Genomic DNA, 21,381 nt, shown 5'->3' on the forward strand with positions numbered 1-21,381 from the left:
ACTTGGGTTGTGGTGCTTGGCTTTTCCCCCAAGGGTGGCTCCAGCCTACATTAATGCGTGCGCTTTATGTAAGAAGTAACCAGGCACTAAACCTCTTTATTTTTCTTTTGATCCAGTCTCCTGCCTCTGAGCTCTGTGTTCGGAAGGGTGAGAACAAGTTTCCCGTGTCATTAGAGAAACAAAAGCTAGAAACAAAGCCTACGATGTTTTGGAGGGTGGAGGAAGAAAACTTTTCAAGTTTCATTAAACAAAGGAGTATGTTTAGAGCGTAGAGCGTCGCTGCTGAAGCCTTTGAGCCTTTAGGTAGCAACAGGAAATCTGGTACACTCGAGACAAATGCAATAGATTTGGATAAAACCATTGCAGGGTAACTTTTGTTCCTGTTCATGTTTCCAAACTATCCATGAAGTTGTTTCTTTAAATATGTTTTTATGCTTCAGTGACTGCAGTTGATGGACAGTTTGAAAATAGGCAGACTTGGTGTTTGAGAACACACTTAACACGACCAAGGGAGGCTCCTGAAGCCGTGGTGAGCGTAGAGGTGTTCCGGCTGCCTGCAGTAAGCCTTGGAACTGGTAGGGTTGGTCCTAAAAAGTCCTGTGCTCGTGCCTGTTAGGTAGTACAGACCAGAGGGATTTCTACCAGCAGGTAAAAAAAAAACTGAACCCAAAACTGATGAATGTGAGTGATCTGGGCTGGCAAAGGCACCCAGCAGTTCAGCTCCACGCTATGCGCCGAGGGTCTGGCTGGATGCACTGTTTGTGGTTTTTTTTTTTTTTTTTTTTTTTTTAGTTTCTTCAATTCCTGTTGAATTTTGAGCGTTGGAAGGAAAGTCGTTTCCTTTGCACACTCCCGATGCGTGGGGCACGTGGTGGCTCCGGGAGTGAAAATGCGGGAGACTGGCTCCTCTGCATCAACTTGGGGTTTCTTCTTGGTTCAGGGTTGACTCGGAGACTTCTTCCTTCCCCTTCCAAAAAAGGGAAAGTTTGCTAGGGAGGGAATTCTCTCCTGCTTGGTATGTATTCACATCTCTCTCCTCTGGTATTTCCTGCGCCTGCAGAAAGAGCCTGCTGCCCCTTGGGAGAGGCTTGGTTCAAGGCCAAAGTTGGCTGGGTGCAAGATCGGTGTAGGAACCGCCCAAAGTAGGTGACATGCATCAAAAAAAGTCGATGGCATGCCGAGCAGCTTTTGTCTTGGATAAATAGGAGGAAGGAGGATTTGTTAGGCAAGTGGATGTGTTAAATGGTGAGGATATCGTCTTCCCGGGCAGGTCGGGAAGGAGGGGAGCTTGTTCCCCTTGGGGAACTTGCTCGCTTTGTTGCAGGGAAACGGTTGAGCTGCTGGGGCTTCTCTCCCTTGGTTTGTGGGCGATCCCTCTCCCGTTCTTTAAATACTTGCAGGCTGCTGGAGGACCACGGGAGGCTTATTCCACTTTTGCCTTACATAGTAGGCTTGATTATTTCTTCTGTAGCAGCAAGAGATGAGAATAAACCAGGCTGAGTATTTTTTTTTTTTTTTTTTCCTTCTCAGAAAGATGTCTCAATTCTTGGTTTTGGGTACTCGGCTGATAGCAGAGGGCCCTGCGGTGCTCGAAGCCCCTGGGACTGAAGCGACAGCAAGGACAGGGAGGAAGGTTAGGGATGCATGTTGCAGAAACCATCTTCACCAAGTGTTGCTTCTGGTGGACCTTTAAAGAGAGATTTGACCAGACCCAAGCTGCCTGCTGATCTCCTGGAGCTTCTGACAAGGCTCAGAGTGCAACACACTCACAGCAGCCCAGGATAAACGCCGCCACTTGCGAAATAAATAATGCAGCTCTTGCACTGCTTACTCACAATTGACCACTGCTTCTCCCTGTAATGAGATCTGCCCCCTTGAGGGTATTTTAAAAGTTAGTTAATTAGGTGTATTTGCGGCAGAATAGAAACCTGCTCTGGGCTTCTGCCTGCGTTCTCTAGTGCCAGATCCTTGAACAAATTACGGGGTCGGTTCCTATAAACAGAGCTGGAGCCGGCGTAATCCTGAGTTACCAGCCTTCCACTCAGCCTGCTCGTTTACGTTGATGAAGCCGCAGAAGTGAAGCGCTGGAAAGGGTGTTCCCGGCTTTGGGATGGGTGCCACCGCGGTCCAGAGGACAGCAGCAGCCTGGGAAATATGTTGCGTGAAGAGACATTAAGTTATGCTCATTTTGTTAGTGCTTTCTCAGCACCCAGCACGGGGCGGGGGGGGTGGATGTGGCCTTAGCCTGGACAAATGCTGCATTAACAGGGATCAAGTAATTTTAGCTGATCCCGTTGCAACCCATTGATTTAGCGGGTGCACGATCTAAAGAGAAGGGCTGTATAGGGACAGCTATGTCTTTGGCAAGTGGCACGGCTGCTCCGGTGTCTGGCTGCAGGAGGTTCAGCAGTTCCAGCTTGTTTGCACATTTCCCAAAGATTAAAAAAATACAACTACTCTGCTGTAATTAGCATTTTAAAATTTTTTTTTTTTTTTTTCTTGAAAGGATGGGTTTAGCCTTGGGAGACAAAGAGGATTTTTACAAACAAATGAGTACGTCGGCTCATGCCCTTTGGTTAAATGCAGAGAGCAGAGACGCTGCATCCACCTTTGCATAACTACGGGAGATTTTTACATTGCGTGTGCTCCCTCCGCTAAATTCCTGTGTGCCACTTCAGGCCAAAGATTTGGCTAAACACGAACAGCAGAGCATCTGGCCTGAGCCCTCTTCTGCGCTTTAGAGTATCGCTGGCTAAGAATCCCCTCTATTTGGCAATTAGGCCGATGTGGCACTCGGCTTTCTCTCCGCTTGAGGTCAGGGGTTGTGTGACTTATAATACTGTTTTTCCCCCCAAAGATAAAAGGTGTTTAGAGCAGATCTGAGCTTCTTGCAGACAGAATTGGGTAGCTGGAGTTATGTGAGAGGTGCCTGGATTTTTCATGTCCTGTCTCAGTCAAAGGGGCTTTATGTGCCCCTGTATACCCAGAATTGGTCTGGACCCAGTGATTTAATGTCAATGAATTTCCTGTGTTTAAAACTCCAAGACCCACTGCGTTTTAGGACATTTTTGATTCTCTGTTTTGCTTGAAATTCCCCAGGTTGTAAATTGGCGGAGAAAGCGCGCTGGCACACGCTGGCTGGCAGGGGTCTGCTCCTGCCGTCCCATGTGTTGTCCCTTCTTGAAACCCTCCTTACCGGCGGTACGAAGCTGGCAAAGCTGGTACTTCTGGACACAGCAGGCTGCCTGCAGGCAGGTCCTTGTGAACCAGACTCTGCTACAATCCAATGAAATGCGGTGGTTTGAGCAGCTTTTTTTAAGACCAAACAGAAGATAAAGGCTGGCTTTGGGTGTGTTTAACATAGTGTGGAGCCCTGCACCAAGCCGGGCAGAGATCCAAGCAGCAGAGCGTGTGGGCAGCGCAGGGGAGCGTGGGCCAGCTGGAGAAAACGGAAAGCGGAGGCTGATAGAAAAAGCTTTGGCGTTGGATTAAAAGTGAAATTTTGTTTTCTGTTTGTGATACTTCAGGGTCTGTGTCTGAGCCGAGCATCCAGAGGCGTGGGGAATGGTGTCTGCGTGCGTTGTGCTTAATCGCGCAAAGCTGATTAAACAGCGATATAAATGTTTTGGAAACCTTTCTGGCCTGTTAACAGAGCTGGTGAAAGGCTGTGGTTCCTCCCTTCCCCTTGTGCGCGCCCAGCGTCCTTGCCCACCGAAGGGCCGGCTGCTTCCTTTCCCTAGACGTTCCTCAAAGGCACCAGGTGGAAACTGGCCCTTTGGAAGCTGACGCTGAAGCTGCAGCTTGTCCAGCGTGGACCCTGCTTCCTTGCCCTGGCCTGCCTCGCTCTCTGTTTAAATTTGACCACAAAGGTTCCCATTTCTTCTGGAGGGGAAGAGACAAGGGTAAGGTCCTCAAACCTGTGAGTCTCCTGCAATGTTCCAGTGAGGAGAGAAAAACTTCCTATTGAGAAATACTTTGGGAAGAGATGGTGGTGGTAGGAAGTGGGAGGGGGCTGTGTAGGTGTCAGGGCTCCACGGTCTCCCTGTTCCCGTTTTATCCCTCCGTAGCAGAGCTCTGCTCCTCTTGGGTCGTGCAGTGGGATGGTCTTTCCCTGCCCCGGTCCCTGCCTTGCAGCCTGCTGACACAGAATCACAGAATGGTTTGGGTTGGAAGGGATCCTAAAGCTTATCCAGTGCCACCCCCTGCCCTGGGCAGGGACACCTCCCACCACACCAGGTTGCTCCAAGCCCCCTCCAACCTGCCCTTGAACACCTCCAGGGATGGGGCAGCCACAGCTTCTCTGGGCAACCTGGGACAGGGGCTCACCACCCTCACAGCCAACAATTTCATCCTCAGATCTCATCTCAATCTCCCCTCTTGCAGTTTAAACCTGTTCCCCCTCGTCCCACGGCTGCCCTCCCTGCTCCAGAGTCCCTCCCCAGCTTTCCTGGAGCCCCTTTAGGGACTGGAAGGGGCTCCAAGGTCTCCCCGGAGCCTTCTCTTCTCCAGGCTGAACCCCCCCAGCTCTCTCAGCCTGTCCTCACAGCAGAGGGGCTCCAGCCCTCCCAGCATCTCCGGGGCCTCCTCTGGCCCCGCTCCAACAGCTCCGTGTCCTTCTGCTGTTGGTGCCGCAGAGCTGGAGGCAGCACTGCAGGGGGGTCTCCCCAGAGCGGAGCAGAGGGGCAGAATCCCCCCCCTCGCCCTGCTGCCCACACTGCTGGGGATGCAGCCCAGGCTGCGGGGGGATTCTGGGTTGTCGGCTCACGTTGCCGGTGAATGTTGAGCTTCTCACCCACCAGCACCCCCAAGTCCTTCTCCTCAGGGCTGCTCTCCATCCAGCCTGGATTTGTCCTTGGACAGCTGCACGTTCATGTCGAGGGGGTTTGTGTGCGCAGCCCGGCTTGCCGAACCTGGCAGTCGGAGGCAGAGGGACTGGTAATCAAAGCCGGCCAGGATGTACACGTGCAACCGTGTATTTTCTCTGCCCACCACAACCTCGTTGCTGGAATGCCTGCCCGAGGCGGGGGGACCCAACCCGCCCTCATGCTGCTTTCAAAGCTCCAGTCTGACTGCCTCAATGCTTGCTTTTTAGGCTAAACCTTTGCCTCTCTGTAAAAATAGTTTTTTAATAAGCATTATGAACTGCTCCCAGGTAGCTGCTGCTTTTTGCAAGTCCCTGGCCAGCGCTGGCTGCTGCCGTCAGGCCGATGGCAACGACTTCCCTGATGAAGGTCTTCTAGTGGTTGTATTGGCGGTTCATCTGATGTTTTGGGCTAAAATCAAGACCCAGCCAGCAATAAGCATGCAGTGCCACCCAGTCAGAAGCTGGACTGGGCTTAGTGGTTTTGTGGACTTTTTCCCAGATGGGCTGGTCTGTCCCTGTTAACTGCTAAAGTAGCCAAAATATGCTGAGCCAGGTACCCAGTTCAGCCAGGCTCTTGGCGAGTCTCTGGCATGTTATTCCTTATCTGGACAGGCCTCTTGGTGTCTTAAACGGCTCTCTCTAGTTTCTTTTTACACATAATCTGTGTGGTTGGTCCCTTTGGGGGCCTGAGAGTAGGAGTCACCTGTTAAGCAGAGCAGATCTTCACCCTCGCTCGGTTTCCCGTGACTTATCTTGGCGCTTGTCCTATTACTCAGAAGACAGAGACCACATGCCGAATACTTTCCAAGGAAAGGAGGGAGCAGCTTCAAGGCAAAAGCATCTGTCTTTGCTTCTCGCAGCATGTGTGAGACTGCAGGTACACAAGTTCTTGGTGGGAGCTGCTTGCTGGCCTGCCTCAAGGATTTGGGGGTATTATATCAGGAATACGTCTGTATGGATTCCTCCTGTCTCCTTTGGATTTGCTTCCAGAGTCTGTGTAGAGTAAAGCAGTACTGAAATGCTGCCTTATTAGTCTCACCATGGTGTCGTCAAATAATGAGCTGACGTGGTGTGGAGGACAGGAGGTGGCCCTGGTTGTGTCCAGTGAGCAGAACCAGTGAGAGCTGCCGTATTGGATACCATACGACCGCAGGAGCTGAGGTCCGCTGGCTCTTCCCTTTGGGGTGCCTGACTGCTCTGGTCACTGGAAAACTCCCACCCTCGTTTCACCGCTTAGAAGAATTTCTTTTTGGAAACTGATTCATCCCCAGTCCCTGCCAGAACAGGAAGGAAAACTTCTGGCAGGCTCAGGGGTTAAAGGAGGTGCCGGCTGGCCAGCCCTCCCTTCCTCCAGAGATCAACGCTTCAGACAAGCGCAGGGGATATGTTGTTCTGCTGAATCCAGCTGCTACGTGGTAGAGACGTGGAGCATCCATAAGGTAAAGAGAAAAAGGCTTGGAGCTTCCTTTTCCTCCAGCCTCCTTAACAGGGCCGCTCACAGCCGGGGGGGGATCCCTCACCTCCCCGGGAACCTTTCATTGTGTGGCTGCCGAGCCTTCGTGTTAATTTGGAATGGTCACCATTGGCTTAGCCGAGGCTCCAAATTGCTTACCGAACTGATTTCACTGCGTCGAAGCAAGGAAGCTCCTTTTGTGCTCGGCATCGTGGGGAAGCTGCGAACAGCCGGTACGGCAGCAGGGCATGGTGCTGGCGTACGTGCTCGGACGGGGCCGTTGGAGACGCATGTTGGTTGGCAGCAAATCTTGTTGGGTTCGGAAGGCGAAACGCCCTGCCCGCACGCGGAGCTCTTTAATACAGAAGGCGACGTGGTGGTGGGGTTGGTGCAATGAGTAGTTCTTGTTCTGTTCTCGAGATGACTTCCCTCCTCCTCCCCAAGCTGCTTCCCTCTCCATGACCCTTACCAGGAGAAATCCCTTACGGATTCGTGCCAGGAACTTGTCCCAGCATCGGTCCAGGCTGTGCCCTGTCCCCGGCGCAGGGGCGAGCATGGCCCCTTCGGCAGCTCTCACTGGTTCTGCTCCTGCAGGCTTGTGCCTGTGCTCAGCTTAAGATAGATTGACTTAGGGTGGTTTAAACCTCTCGCTTTCCACCAGGATTTATATCGGCTATTTAAACCGCGTCATCCTCTCTGACTCTTTAATGCTCTGTATTTCTAGCTGCTCGCTTGTCTTCGAGAAAAGTTTATAACCAGCTGCAAACACATTAAGCAAAACCTTTATTTTGACTATTTCTTGCTGGCCAAAAGAAGGGACCTCTCTGTGACTGTGGCTTGTTTCTGCCTGTGTTTAGCCGAACACTGAAGTTTGGTAGAGTGTTAACTTTTGCTTTTGTGCTAATAGGAGCGCAGTGTTAACTACTCCACTCTTGCAGATTAGCCTTCAGCTAAAAGCAACAAATGTGTGACTTCAGAACTGCCAAGATTTTGTTAATCTAAAACTGTTCGAGCCATAATTCTCCAAGTTTTTTTTCCAACTCTCCTAATAAGGTAGGGTTTTTAGCCTAGCCATTGAAATGGAGAAAACTGGCAGTTACAACCCGGGAGCGAGATGTTGGAGCTGTCGTTGGCCGTTCCCGATGCTTTTGTACGGAGCAGGGAGCGACCTTCAGGAGCAGCCCCAGAGGCAGTGGAGGCGGATTCAGACCCTTGTGGGCACTAAAGGGCCTGGGCAGGGATGTCCCCCCCTCCCCAGCATCCCCGTGTCCCTCACTGGGGGATGCTGGACACAGCCTCCGGCTCCCTGGGCAGCTTCTTGCACAGCCTGGGGGGGACCAGGCAGGCAGCGCTGGTGGTCTTGTCTTCTGAGTGTTGTGAGCTCTGCGGGGTGTCAGTGGCCGCTCACGCTCAGTCTGGCGACGCTGGCTCAGTCGGTTATTTAACGATCGGAGTTCTTCTTCAGCCTGCATGGCAAATACAGGCGGGTTTGGGGCAGCACAGGCGTACTGCCGTGGGCTTGAGCTTCATCGGTTGCGTGGCTTTTGTTTGTTTGCATCTGTAATGCCAAGGTTGGGAAGTTTTAAGAAACATTTCCACTCGTTTCCCCCTGCTCACAGCTTAATTTAAATACATAGTTGACTCTTTTGCATAAGCAGAGTAATTCCCTAGCTGCTCTCTCTCTTTTTTTTGCCCGAGAGAGGTGCCCTGCTGGGGCATTGGCACGAGGGCTCGCAGCTGCCCTGCCTCGCATGTCCCCTGTGTCACCGTGACTGGATCTTCAGAGTGTGTCACGATAATCACTTCTAGGCTTATCAAGTCTTATTAAATGTCGCTTGCATTTCTGTTATCTATATACACAGATAACAAATTAAGCTACAGCTTTTGAACTCAAAGAAGCTGCCAGATGCGTTAACTGGAACCGACACGTTCCTGAGAGTTGTTTTTATTAGTCTAAAATACCTTTGTTTAATGTACAAGAAGCCTGACTCATCCAAGTCAACGGTGTGAGTTCAGCCGTTTTGTTATCTGTCTACCAAAAAAGTCCCCCAGAAAACTGGCAAAGATGCTTGTGTTGTCTTCTCCCCATTCATGATGCTGTAAGTCGGCAGGCGGGCAAGCCTGTGCCGTGCTGGACCATGGGGGGTTTCTCTTGTGGCAAGTGTTCCCTTGTGGGGTGGCTTTTTTTTTATGGTCTCAGCCCTGTGGTCCCCTCCGTGGTGGTCACCTCACCGCTGCTGCGACGAGGTGGGATGTCCACAGCAGAGCCATCTCCTGCCTCCCCCCGGGGTGTTGGGAACCACGGGGACATGCGGGTGAACAGCTCTGAGTGTGTGGCAGACATGATTTTCCTGTATAAACGCAGACCTGGGTTGAAGAAAAACAAAACCAAGGAAGCAAACCAAGCCTCCTCGCTGCTGCGTAACGAGTCAGGCGGCTCTGAGGGCCACGGCTGTGCTCCCTTGTCCTCCTCGCCCTTAGATGTTAAGTCTCCTCTTAGGTGGGAGGTTTTCTTCCCTGGAAGGAGAGGTTTGGTGAGTCACTATCTCTTCTTTTTCTTTCCCAAGAACAAACCAAACCCAAGAGATCGCCCCAGTGAGTCAAAAGGTGACCGGTTGCGTTCATGAGAGCTGAACAAACCCAGCAGTGCACACCACCTGAAGGCCTCTCCTGCGCCTCAGCTCTGGAGGAGGAGAGGTTGATGTGTTTGGCAGGGCCAGGGCAGTGGTACGGGGCAGCCTTTGAGTACGGAGCTAATTTCACCTCTTACACCCTGCTCTCTCCTGAGCTGAAGGAGATGGTTCTAAAATACACAAAGGTGCCTCAGTATCTCTTAAAAGGAGGGTTTGTGGTTTTGGTGTTTTTAAAGCAGAAAAGCTGCCTGATTGTCCTAGCTTGAGAAGCATCAGTGGTGTAAAGGGTTTTCTGAAGGGCAGGTTTGGGGCAGCCTGGAAGGAAGGAACCAAATGCGCTTTTTCAAAGGTTTTGTTTGGACCCTGAGGAATGGCTTTGGTTTTGCCCCCAGACTGTGGCCTGTTCTGCCTGGAGTGCCCAGATTGTCCTCGCCGGGTCTCGCAAACGTCCCTTGTTCCATGTGTGTGCCTGCTCTGGTGTCCGCATCCTAATCCTCGCTAGCTGACGTGATTCCTTCCCCCTCGGGCATTGTCTAATTGTGAAAATATTTCAATTATATGGCCTAAATTTGTAACGTGAAGCAATTCATTACCACTGAATCCTCTTAATTGGGCCCTCCTACTGGGCAGCCTATTACTGAGTTTTCCCAATTAAGATAGGACCTCTTTAAAAAAACATAAAAATAAACAAATCCCTGGCAGAGAAGAACCACATGGCAAGAAATACTGCCCTAACCTATGTTTCAAGACTAAGAAATAGTTTCAACACCAACCAATACTAATTAACCCCTCTGTACTGATTACTTATGTTCCCTTCAAGGAGAACAGCCGCAGTTTGGTGTCAGTTTAAGAAATTCACTGGTATTAGCTCAAATCTTTTTCGCGTAAGGCGGAGAAATTTGTCAGAAGGTGTTTCTCTGATGGAAGATGCCACTTCCCCAAAGGGCTCTGTGGGTAACGCTGCTTTTGTGCTTGCAGGTAAAGGACCTAACAAAATACCTCGATCCGAGCGGACTTGGAGTCATCAGCTTCGAAGATTTCCATCGGGGGATCAGAGCGATCAAAAATGGGGGTGAGTTTGCTGCTGTGCTGCGAGGGAGGACCGGGAGGCACCGAATTTCGACGCCACAGAGGTTCACCGAGCTGAGAAGTCACTTGGGGAGAACAAGCTGGGTTCGGTTTTCTGAAAGTCGCTGCTCTGTCTTGAGACGAAGGCAAGGGGAGAGCCCGGGTGCGTTTAATTATGGAGATGATAAAGGTGGTACAGCAGTTGTGGTGGGGGTTGCATGTTTTCCTGTTTATCAGGAAAGTTCCTTCCTAAACATCCATTGGAAACAGAAAAGCCACCGAGGGAAAATACCTTCTGGTTTGGTGCCTGCTCTCCCCTGTGGTTTTGTGGGGGTTTGCTGCTCGGGGCGGCTCTTGGCTGATACGCTGCTGGAGATGTCTGTCTGTCTGCCATCAAGTGCAACATCATCTGAACGCTGGGCACTGATCATAGAATCGTAGAATTGCCTCGGTTGGAAGGGACCTTTCAGACCATCGAGTGCAACCATCAACCCAACACTGACAAAAACCAGCGCTAAACCGTATCTCGAAGCACTACGTCTTTCCATCAAAATCCCTCCAGGGATGGTGACTCCAGCACTGCCCTGGGCAGCCTGTTCCAATGCTTGACAACCCTTTCAGTCTAAAATTTTTTCCTGATATCCATCCTAAACCTCCCCTAGGGCGACTTGAGGCCATTTTCTCTTGTCCCATGGCCTGTTCCTTGGGAGAAGAGACCGACCCCCCCTGGCTACCCCCTCCTTTCAGGGAGTTGTCAAAAGCATTTGCCTTCACTCCCAACTATTTGGAGGATCAACATGCTCGGGTGATTTCTGGCAAGAAGCACATTAAATGAGAGCTTTGAATTCACTGACAGGTAGGGAATCTCTAAACAGGCCCCTGACAATCCCCGTGTTGCTCTTGATGGGCTTGTTGCAAGTGCTTCCAGAGCAATGGCGTGGTGAAATGGGAAGCATCTTTCTGGCTGGTTAGCATTTGAAATGATATGGTATTTTTTTTTTATTTTTTTTTTCAATTTGGGATTCCTCTCTAATATGAGTGTTAGAGGGTTGTTTTGGAGCGAGCGTGGCGGTAAGGACAAGGTGTGAAAAATATTGAAAGCCTCCTGCTGAGCAGATATAACTTTAAATGTGCGAAGGGGAATTATCACACACGTTGATCAGTTTTGCTTACGGTAATGCTTGTTTTCAACTTCAGCGTTGCTTTCGTGCAGCAATAAACGCGCGCCACGTTGGTAGCCCTGCGCACTGAGCACGCTTCCCAGCGCCAATACAAGCAAGGGTGCGGAAAGACTGATTGTTCCTGTACGAAATGTGTCGTTTCACGAGTAGAAAACCCTCAAGGTAGACGCGATTTCTCTTTTTCTCGGTCGTCCATCCCTCCGTCTCCTCCCCCTGGTTTATTTGTGCTCGGGACTGCAGGGTTTTCTGGTAGCTCGGAAGTTTTGGTGGCTGGTGTAGCTTGATTGCTGGTTCTCGTGCTGCAGGAGGAAATGCAGCGGGGCTATTAATTTGCAATAAATTGCTATTGGAGTAGAGCATGTTTGTGAAAGCTCTGGCTTGTATTTCTCTTCAATAATTCATTGCTCTGGGATTGTGTTATATTAATTGAATGGAAAAAGCAGATCCGGAGAAAGCTTTCAGGATGCCTATTTATTAAACTTGAAAGAGATTGATATGTATTTATTACAGTGGTTAAGAAGGGCAGAGCTGACATAGCACAGCATTAAACAGCTGTAAGAGAAACCTGGGATCAGCTGCAGAGAGAGTTTCTTTGAGTCCCACCAGCTGAGCAGTTGCTCACATTGAAGGGATCTTGAGGATTTGCTGCTTCCGAGACAGTCAATATTGATCATCCCCTTGTAAAGAAAGAAGAGGTTATGCTTGCTGCTTGGCGGCCCTTTTAACAAGGTTTTCTTAATTAGCTTGGCCTATTTTTAGCCAGAGATGGTTCTGTTGCGTTTCCTGGTACTCTGTAGTCCTTTGGCCCGTCGCTGAAATGAGACCTGATGCGAGATTGTACCTCCCAGGGTCTGCCTTAACGGGGGGAAGGGGTCATTTCTGAAGACGCTCTGCTTTTCTTTCCCTCCCCCCCCCACCTTGGAGACTCTGTAGGAGAATAGCTGTGACTTTACTCAAGATTTTACGGTCTAGCTTGGCACACTGAAGGTGCAGTTACAAAATGAGCAAAACTTGCCTCGTCGGCTGCTTTCCTTACAACCGCTTTCGTGTTCAGTTGGCCTTTACGTCCAGGGAGGATCCTCGGCCCTATCCCTGCGCCAGCTCTCTGGGGTATGTTCCCGCTGGCTGAGGAACACGCTGATCTAGGACTCCTCCAGCTCGCCTTCGGTGCGGAGCAAAGCACCGTTTCACCACTCGGACAGCACTGAAAGCCACCATGGCACCTCCCCGCTGCCGGGAAACAATTCCCATCTCTCTCCTGCTGTAACCCTCTGTCTGGCCAGGTAATGTTGACTGTGTCGGGGAAAGAGCAAAGTGACTTAATGTGCTACAGAAGCTGGATTTGAGACTTTCATGGGAGTTTTTAGCCAGTTGTGGCTGCTTTATCTTCTACCCTTCCCAAAGAGAAGACTTAAGATGAAAATGTGGTCATTATGTGTGTGTGTATATATATATATATTATTATGATTAGAGCGCTCTGGGTGGTGGAGTCTGGATGGCCTGGGGTCTCCCCTCTGCAGGAGGTGGTGAGCCCGCAGCTCTCGGGTGGTTGGGCTCAGTTCTCAGCCCAGCTCTGAGCCATTCGTCAGGATCAGGGTGGCATGGGGACCACGGCAGGTCCCCACGGATGGGGATTGCCGGCTCTTGGGCACAGAGAGACAGGCTCAGAGACCCTGCTGGGACAGACTCAGCTCCTCACACCCTGCTGGGTCCCAGCTCTTCTTGCTGGTGAGGTGAGGTGGGGTGGGGTGGCTGCTGGGACATTCTTCTCCCCCCTGCTGTGTGTGGTTTGCCTGCTTTTAAAGTCAGTGGGAACGGTGCCTGGACAACTGGCCAGTCCTGCAACAGGTAAAGAGCAAAGCAGAGGGGCAAACTGGGGAACAAACGTTGGCAGCGAGTCAGGGATGATAAATAACTCTAAAAAGTGGAATGTTAGGGCCTTGGATTGTAAAACTTGAGAAGCTGATAGTGTAGTGGAGGCAGTAATGATTTGAATTTGAATAATTTGGAGGAGGATGTTACAGAGCATGCTTAAAGAAGCCAGCTAAGGTGTGTAATGCCTGGGGAATCCACAGCTAGGGGGAATCCTGCTGCACCTGGCTACCATCAGGGAGATCCAACGGGACATCTTTCTAGTCATCCTGCAGGGGGGGAAAAAACAGGGAGCCAGCGTGACAGCTGCATTCATCGTGCTTGGAAGCTACAGCTCATGAGGGACCTGTAAGATACAGGTATTGTACGCAAACCACTTAGGAAATGCAGACCAGGAGTAAGATACCTTTCTATTTGCATGGCAAGGAGCTGAGCATGGGACAGGGGTGGTGTGATGGTGTCTGTAACCTGAAGCCGAGGTACCTGGACCAAGGAGCAGCTCTAGTCGCGGATGCAGGAGCTGCCGGAGGGGGAGGTAGTTGGTAAACAAGAAGTCTGGGTAATGTCAGCTGCAGCTGGATGCAAACAAACAACACGGGATGTGCTCACAGGCAGAGTCCATTCTTTGTCAGGATATTTAAAAACCTTTGAAGCTTCAGACACCTGGTTTTCTAGAGGCCTCTCAGCATCCAGTAGGACGTATTTAATGTCTCCTCTTTGTAGCGCATCAGTGCTCTTAACTCGAGCTCAAAAGCATTAATGAGCAAGGCGTGTAACCATGCTCTGAACATCTGTAACATCTGTCTTCCAAAAACACCCAACAAAACCCCGGTAGGAACGGGCTCTGTGCAGGTACCCTCATGCACCCAGGGGTTTGCTGTTGGTGTCGGTTCAAATAACTGCTGTCGGGCAGGGGAAGGTGCATTCCTGGAGCTCGCAGCCTCCTCCATCCCTCCTGCCTTGGCTTCTGATCCCTGCACAGAGGGGCCCCTGTGCATTGAGAGCAGACAGTGCATCCACTGAGGAATAGATGCCTTCATCAGCTCAGGGGAGGGCCCGAGGATGGAAATAGTCAAAACTTTTTTTTTTTCTTTTTTTTTTTTTTTCCAAATGCTTCAACTAAAAGCTCTTTGGATTTGGGAAGATGGAAAATCCAGCTCTGGAGCCAACACCCAAACCTGGAAGCTATAAGCGAGTTCCTGTTTGCAGGGACGGCCGGCTGCTGGCAGGAGCAGGTGGGGACGGGACTGGGGGAGACCCCTGGCAGTGCTGGCTTTTGGGGGCTAGCCGGTTCAGCAGTTGGCCACCGTGCCAAAGGAGCGAGCCGCAGGTCAGTGGAGATAGCCCTGTGGGGCTGAACAAGAGGCAGTGAGCAGGAGGAGCGCGGTCAGCTTTCCCAAGCTGTTTGATGGGCTTCCAAAGGATGGGCTGGAAGGAGAAGCGTGGAGCGAGACAGGGCAGGGTGTTGAACAGCAAATAAAAGGCTGGCTGGTGGTCGGGGCTTGGGCTGGGCTGGCGTTGGCAAGCTGCCGCAAAGAGCCGGTGTAAAAGCGCCGTGCCGTTGCTAATTGGAACTGGCAGCAGCGTGAACTCGAGCAGGTCCGAGTCTCCGCGGGGCTGCATCGCTTGGCTCCCGAGAGCAGCCCGTGGAGGGTTTTGGTGGGTGTATCCTCGCAGCAGCGGCTGCACTTTCTGCAGTGGGCATTTCGTGTCCCGAAGTGGTTGGTGTGCTCCTGGTAGCCGGATGCCGACTTGGGAATTTCCTGAAAGAAAAAAACCAAACAAACAAAAAAAACCACCAAAAAAACCCCACCCAAACCCATACCCATCCCTCCCTTGGCACGAAGGCTGTGAGCCTTATGTCTGAAAAGCTTGCAGCCAAGAGAGGGAACAGCGCGTCAGTTCTCAGCGCCAAACCCAAGTAATTAATGCCACGTTGCTCACCCCCTGTGCAGGTCGTGCTCTCCAGCCTTGCTGCCCGGGCAGCAGCGATGTTCCCCGCTCCCGCCGTCGCTCCGTTTAATTGCTGATCTGGCGTCTCTGAGACGCCTGTGGATCTGATAGCGCTTAGATGACATCTCTGAGACCACAGCTCCAGGTGCCCATCAACCATTTAGTGCTTGTATGTGAGTCTGCTAGAGAGCACATGGTGGCTCGCAATTAATTTCTGGAGAGCCGGGCTGGCTGCTGGCCTGGTGACACGGATCCGCTCTGGCTCCGCAGAGCGTTTGAAGGTGCAGAGCGTGTTGGATATCTGGCTCCGTCTGGTAACATAAACCACCATTTGGTTTGTGTGTCACTCTTTTTTTTTTTTTTTTTTTTTGGTGTGGTTTTTTTTTTTTCTTTCCCCTCTGTAAGATCTGCATTGCAGATGGCTTTTGCTACGCAAAATGAAAGCTTTCCTTGCACGGGGGATAATTCCAGAAGCCAAAGCTTGCATTCCCTTACACATTCCCAATCCAGTAATTATTTCTGAGGCTGTGTTTGTGTGCGTTGTCAGTGGTCTCTCTTCCAGACTGATGCTGGAAATATGGTCGTATTTGCAACAGGCTACTGCTGACATCTAAGCACGCTTTCTCGGCGGGGGTACCCGGGCCCAATTTAATATTCAAAGCGTTTGCTTTTTGAAAGGGAAGCCTTCCCTGAAGCTTAGCAGATGGAAGGAGAGCTTGTGTGCACGTTTGACTAAACTCGGTGAGTATCTGGCACTGGTTTGAGCACTTCCTACGTTCGCATCGGATCTGCTGATCTCTTTATTCCTGCAGCATTGCTGCAGTGAAGACTTTCCCCGCTGATCTTGCCTGTTCCTAACCCTGGCAAAACCGTCACCGATTAGGGAGACAGCTCGTTTGATGGCTGAAGGTAGGACAGATGCCTCGTTGTGTACAGCTGTTGTGCAGGGGCTGCCGTGAATGGGAAATCAAGGTTGATTCACGAGCAAGAATAAAACCAAAATTGCTCTGATTGTGTCTTCTGCATTTTTTTGCATTGCATCTTGCTCTGCTCTAGCACGTATATATATGTATGTACTAGATGTACTGCTTGTTGGGATCAGGAGTTTATGAAGATGAGCGTTAATTCTGCCCCCGAAAGGAACGAAGACTTAAATCTTGCTTTAAAATTTATATGTATACTTGAGGGGGGGAAAAAAAACCTACCTCCGCTGTTCTTTGTAGTGCTGTTCTTTGTAGATCAGAGTTCTCCTCATCCCTGTGGTGCGGAGGGATGCCCATAGTGCCATTACTGTGCTTGTGACGTTTGGAGTCCACGCGCTCGTCGTCTGTGACCCCTTCTGCTAGGGACCAGGAGCACCAAGCTTTTCTTGGAAGTACTGAACTGGGGTGGTGTGTTGTTTTTTTTTTTTGTTGTTGTTTTTTCCTTGAAATAGTGGGACTTAAACGCTTGTCTTGGAAACCACCAGGCCTGCCCGTGAAAATGTGTGAGGGTTGTCTATTGTGGAACTCTCGGTGCTCGCAGGGGATGGGGAATTCGGAGTGTATGTGCCAGTCTTTGATGGAGGTGAGCTGCTCTGGTGGCACCCTGTGGTCCAAGTGGCCTGAGGTCCCTCTCCATCCCTCTCCTGCAGGGGCATCTCTAACAGGAGAGGGTCTGGGGGCACAGAGACACTCTCCTGTGCCAGGCTGGGGCTCAGGGGACAGGGGTGGGACGGAGCTCCTCTGCCTGGAGGCACAAACAGATGAAGAACTGAGCAGCTGTGAGTCCAGCCCAACTTTCATCCCTAGGTGAGGGGAGGATGCAGGAGAAAGCCTCAGGGCAGGTGGCACTTGGGTGCTTGCTCTCTCCCCCCAGCCCACATCACGCTATGTCTTTGCAGAAGAAAAGTCAGTCTTCTGCTCCCAGGAACCCCAAAATGCTGCAGAGCGTGTGCAGCTGCTAGCACAGCCTCGAAGGGGAAGCTTCCTCGGGGCCTGTTCCCAAGTCCTTCGTTATCACACCTCTCGGAACAAGGAGACAGCCTTGACTTGGGCACCTACCTTTGCAAATGCAACGTTGTGCTCCGCGCTTGGTTTTTAATAGCCGCTTGTACTCCCACCGTGGCTCCTGCATTGCTGCCGCCGAGCAAACTGGAGGGTGATAGGGGCTGGGGGGGGGAAGAGAGTGGTGTGGGGCACGAGGATGGTCCTCGGCTCACCCGCAGCTGCCGTGGGGCAGCGGAAGCAGCTCTGCCACCTCCACAAATGCAGCAGAGAAATGGGAGGTCGGTGCATGGCCCTCCCCGTGCACGCGCTTATCCTCTGTTTTGGAATACTTTCGCACTGGGAGGGATAACTCCAAACTGGCTCAACTGGGAGGGAGGATATTTCCTACTTAAAAGCGAACCCGGGAACAAAAATGCCACCCGCAAAACTATTTATCTCCAGCCGTGCAGCTGCCAGGATCCAGCAAGGTTAATTCTGGCTGCAGGCTCTCCCTGCCTTGGCGTAAGCAGGGAGCTTTGGGCGAGCGGCAGTAACCGCTTGTTCCCCTTCAAAGCGGGAGCAGCAGCAGCTGGGGGGAGCGGGGAGATGCACCTCAGCTGGGTAACCTGTCCTGCTGCCCAGCTCCGGAGCAGCGCCGAGCAGAACCGCACAGCCCCCGCTGCCCGCTGGCGCTTTTAAATCGCTATTTATTTCTGCTATAACATGCTAGGAAAAGGACTCAGATGCTGCTAGGGGAGGAGGAGCACTTCTGGCTCACCGTGGCTCTTCTTGCTTTGCGTTTCTCTTCTAATTTATGTAAACAATGGGTTTTATTCATTTTTCTGACTTGGCAGCTGGGTGAAGGGTTACGTCAGGGATGAAGCCGGCCCGCTCCATGCGCGCCATGCCTGAGCAGGGAGCGTGTCTTCCCAAAAAAAGCCTGGCAGATGACATACTGCATTGACCTACTTTTGGGAGAAGCGCAGAAGTGTCGGAGGAAGCATGTCCGTAGGTCTCCTCATGGCTCCGGGATGAGAATGGCAGGGAATTGCTCAAACACGCTGCCCTAAAACCGCTGCTGAGGCTCAGCAGCCCTCGCGGTGCCGGGGAATGGGAGATTGGCACCGAGCATCTCTCCCCTTTGGAGAATTCTTTCTTTATGAATATTTTGAAGCATATGCCAGAGAAATCTTGCTGCGTCCGGTCACCGTCACGGAGTGTAACAGGCTGCAGGTCCAAAATACACACACATTCCGAGGGAAATGCAGTTCATGGCACTGCAAAGCTGCCCCTCGCCTACCGTGGCAAGCGGCTGACCCGCGTTTAAATGCCCAAAGCATCACCATTTGTACGCGATTCCTTATGAGGGGGGGAAAGCATTAGCCAGATCTCTTGCAAATCCCAGCAAATCACAGAGTGGACGGACTTCCGTGTGTCCTGATGAAGTAAAGCTTGTGGCTGCTTAGACCCTCAGACCGTAACCCAAGGCTGATAAAGGCAACCTGAGTCTAAATTGCAAATGAAAGGCCCAAAAGAAAACTAATTTCCCTGGCAAAGGAGAAGGAAAAACACTGCAAGGACTACCTGTTTTCTCGGGGAGATGGTCAACATAAAAACAGTGTTTTATTAGAGTCTTGGAGTGATCCTGAGCACACTCTCCTCTACGGAGGTGATGACTACAAAGAAAACAAAGGCGACTTCTGTTAGAAAATGGACGTTTCTCATCCATCCATCTGCTGTCTCAGTATTTCACCATCATGGGTTTTATTTTCCACGTCGGGAGTAGGCTTGTTTTGTTCCACATCTGCTGCTGCGAAGGCTTTTGGGAGCCTGGGCTTAGCCCGCGGTGTGGGGAGCACGTGGGAGGAGGCTAGGCTGGTGCCTCCAGATGGGTGGTGCTGCTGCTGGTTTCGGTCCTCCCTGTTTTGATTTCTCAGGTTCGGGATGTTTAGCTCCGGAACGAGGGGTTATTAATGCTCGGCTCAACCCGGGAAGCTGGGGAATGTCTCCTCCATCCTCACCAGAAATGTCTGGCCACGGATCAGGTTGGATTGGCTTCCTGAGCTTAGGTAAAGGAAAATAAGTAGCCCGTTGTCCTGCCTCTGTGCCAGGAGGCGAGCCAGAGCCGTCAGACCATTTCTCTTTAGGAATCCGGTCAATCTGGCGTGATTAATGAAGGGATAATTACTCACCTACCACTTTTGCTCCTCTGAGAATCCTGCTCTCTCTGCTCTGTCACGGCCTGGAGGCTCGTGACTCTGCGGTGAGTGTACCCTTGTGACACCCTGACAGATTGATGTGGCAAAAGCTTGTTTCTTCCCAGCGTTTCCTGGTCTCGCTCTTAGACAGGAGAGGCTGCCTGTGATGTGGCTTTGCTGGGAAATTTGTGCTAATTGCAACCCTGCTGTGATGGGTGAGCACGGGCTGGCTCCGGTGGGCGTCCCAGCGTTGAGAGGAACCTTTCCTTGGTCTTCTGCCTAACCACGGCTCGCTTCATCTCCATCCTGTTCTGCATGAAGCCGTGTCCAGGGGCAATGGTTTTAAACTAGAGCAGGGCAGGTTTAAATGAGACAATAGGACGAAGTTCTTTACACTGAGGGTGGTGGGACACTGGCCCAGGTTGCCCAGAGAGGTGGTGGAGGCTCCATCCCTGGAGACATTCAAGGCCAGGCCGGATGAGGCTCTGAGCAACCTGATCTAGTTGAAGATGTCCCTGCTCACTACCGGGGGGGTTGGACTAGATGGCCTTTAGAGGTCCCTTCCAACCCCACACATTCTATGAATCTATGATTCCTCCTGGGCTGGTGCGTGTGTCCCTCTGTCCTGGTTTGAGGTAAAACAGAACCAACTTTCTGTTCAGTAATTTTATTTCTTAGCTAGGCCTCTTCTAACTCTCTGAAATTACCAGCATGTTGTGTCTGGAGGGGTTTGCTCAGAGTGGTAAGACAGTTTGTGCCAAGGAATGGTACACAGAGAGGCTCTTGCTTCTACTTATTGCTATAACAAACAAGGTCAGCTAATTTTGTTATTTGCCCCGTTAGAGGGTTGGAAGCGGAAAAACGTAGAGGGGTCCCACCTGCGGGGAGGAGTGGACAGGACAGTGGACCAAAAACTGACCAGCAGGGGTATTCCATCCCATCTGCCCCATGCTCAGTATAAAAGCTGAGGGATCAAAGGGTCAGCTCTCTTCCTTCAATGGCTGACGTCTGAGGAGGACCCTGTCTGTTCATCTGCCTTTGATCCCGATCTGTGTGTTCCTGACTCCAACTCTGGAACCCAGTTCCCACCCGTGGCCGAGTCCAGCCTGGGACTTCCCCAGTGCCTGTGGGTTACGTCAGCCTGGGAGCTTAATAACGGGTTTGTATATACTGTATCTATTTCATTATTTTACTTTTTATCTTATTCTTAATATCTTATTAAAGTAGTTTAGTTTCTTCTAAACTCGTAAATCTCTCTTTATCTCTCCCCGTCCTCCTCCCCGTGCATGAGAGGCTGGGGGGGAGCATCTGTCACCAGCCATTGGACAATTTGGCCAAAACCACAACACCCTCCGATGTCTTTCTCCTTGATGATCATCATCTTTTCCAAGTGCATACAGTCTGAATGCTCCTGTAAATCCATCTAGCCACTGGGCAGCTTATTTCTCCTCCAGATAGGAAGGCTCCTGCTAATGAGGTGACCAGAGCTGAATTCACCGATCAGAGAGTCACAGGATTGCAGTGAAGGACAACTGTCACCCGTTGCAGCCCAACACGAGGGTGGCTTTGCTCCTGTGCTGCTCCTGAGACTTTGAGAGCAGAGCTGTACCAAGTCAGCCACCCACCTGCTCCTGTCGCTTCTCCGCTTGCTGCTTTTTGAAGCCTGTTTTGTTTTGTCTGTAGTTTTATTAACGCAATCAATACTTACAGGGTGGTCAGCAGAGATAACGCAACAACTTCTGATAAAAACGTGCCTGTTCGGGTGGTAAGAACAAGGCAACGCAATGTTTGTAACATCTCAGGCCCTTGATTCCCTTCTCAGAGATCGCATTGAAAAGGTCTAATGCTTCTGATATGGTGTTCCTCAGCTGTCCTTCATCTGCAGGAGAGGGGTCAGGCACAAGCGATGGTGGTGGATTCTCTTCTAGCCAACAAAATGTTACCAAAACCTTTGAAAACTGTCCGAATGAGTTTTAATAAGAGTTTATAGCCCTAGTAATCAGTCAGCTTTGAATGAAGCATGACTATGAGCCAGCAATGTGCCCTTGTGGCCAAGAAGGCCAAGGGCATCCTGGGCTGCATCAAGAAGAGTGTGGCTGAAGACCGAGGAAGGTCATCCTCCCCCTCTGCTCTGCCCTGGTGGGGCCACATCTGGAGTGCTGGGTCCAGTTCCGGGCTCCCCAGTTCAAGAA

At 51.2% G+C, this 21,381-nt stretch overlaps 1 protein-coding gene across 5 annotated transcripts in view; it reads left to right on the forward strand.

Annotated features, from left to right (window-relative positions):
• The window catches only part of RAB11FIP3 (RAB11 family interacting protein 3), an 83,978-nt gene that overhangs the window by 12,113 nt on the left and 50,484 nt on the right, over nucleotides 1–21,381 (forward strand). For 2 of the 5 annotated variants that reach the window (XM_074598037.1, XM_074598036.1), the window contains exon 2: nucleotides 9,929–10,022. In XM_074598037.1, the coding sequence (XP_074454138.1) occupies nucleotides 9,929–10,022 (94 nt within the window). Of the gene's footprint in view, nucleotides 1–9,928; nucleotides 10,023–10,163; nucleotides 10,182–13,961; nucleotides 15,766–15,845; nucleotides 15,934–21,381 lie in introns of those variants that run through there. The other 3 variants (XM_074598041.1, XM_074598040.1, XM_074598038.1) reach the window with 3 other exon arrangements.

The sequence above is a fragment of the Larus michahellis genome, chromosome 8, assembly GCF_964199755.1.
Source record: "Larus michahellis chromosome 8, bLarMic1.1, whole genome shotgun sequence".
Taxonomy (NCBI): Eukaryota; Metazoa; Chordata; class Aves; order Charadriiformes; family Laridae; genus Larus; species Larus michahellis.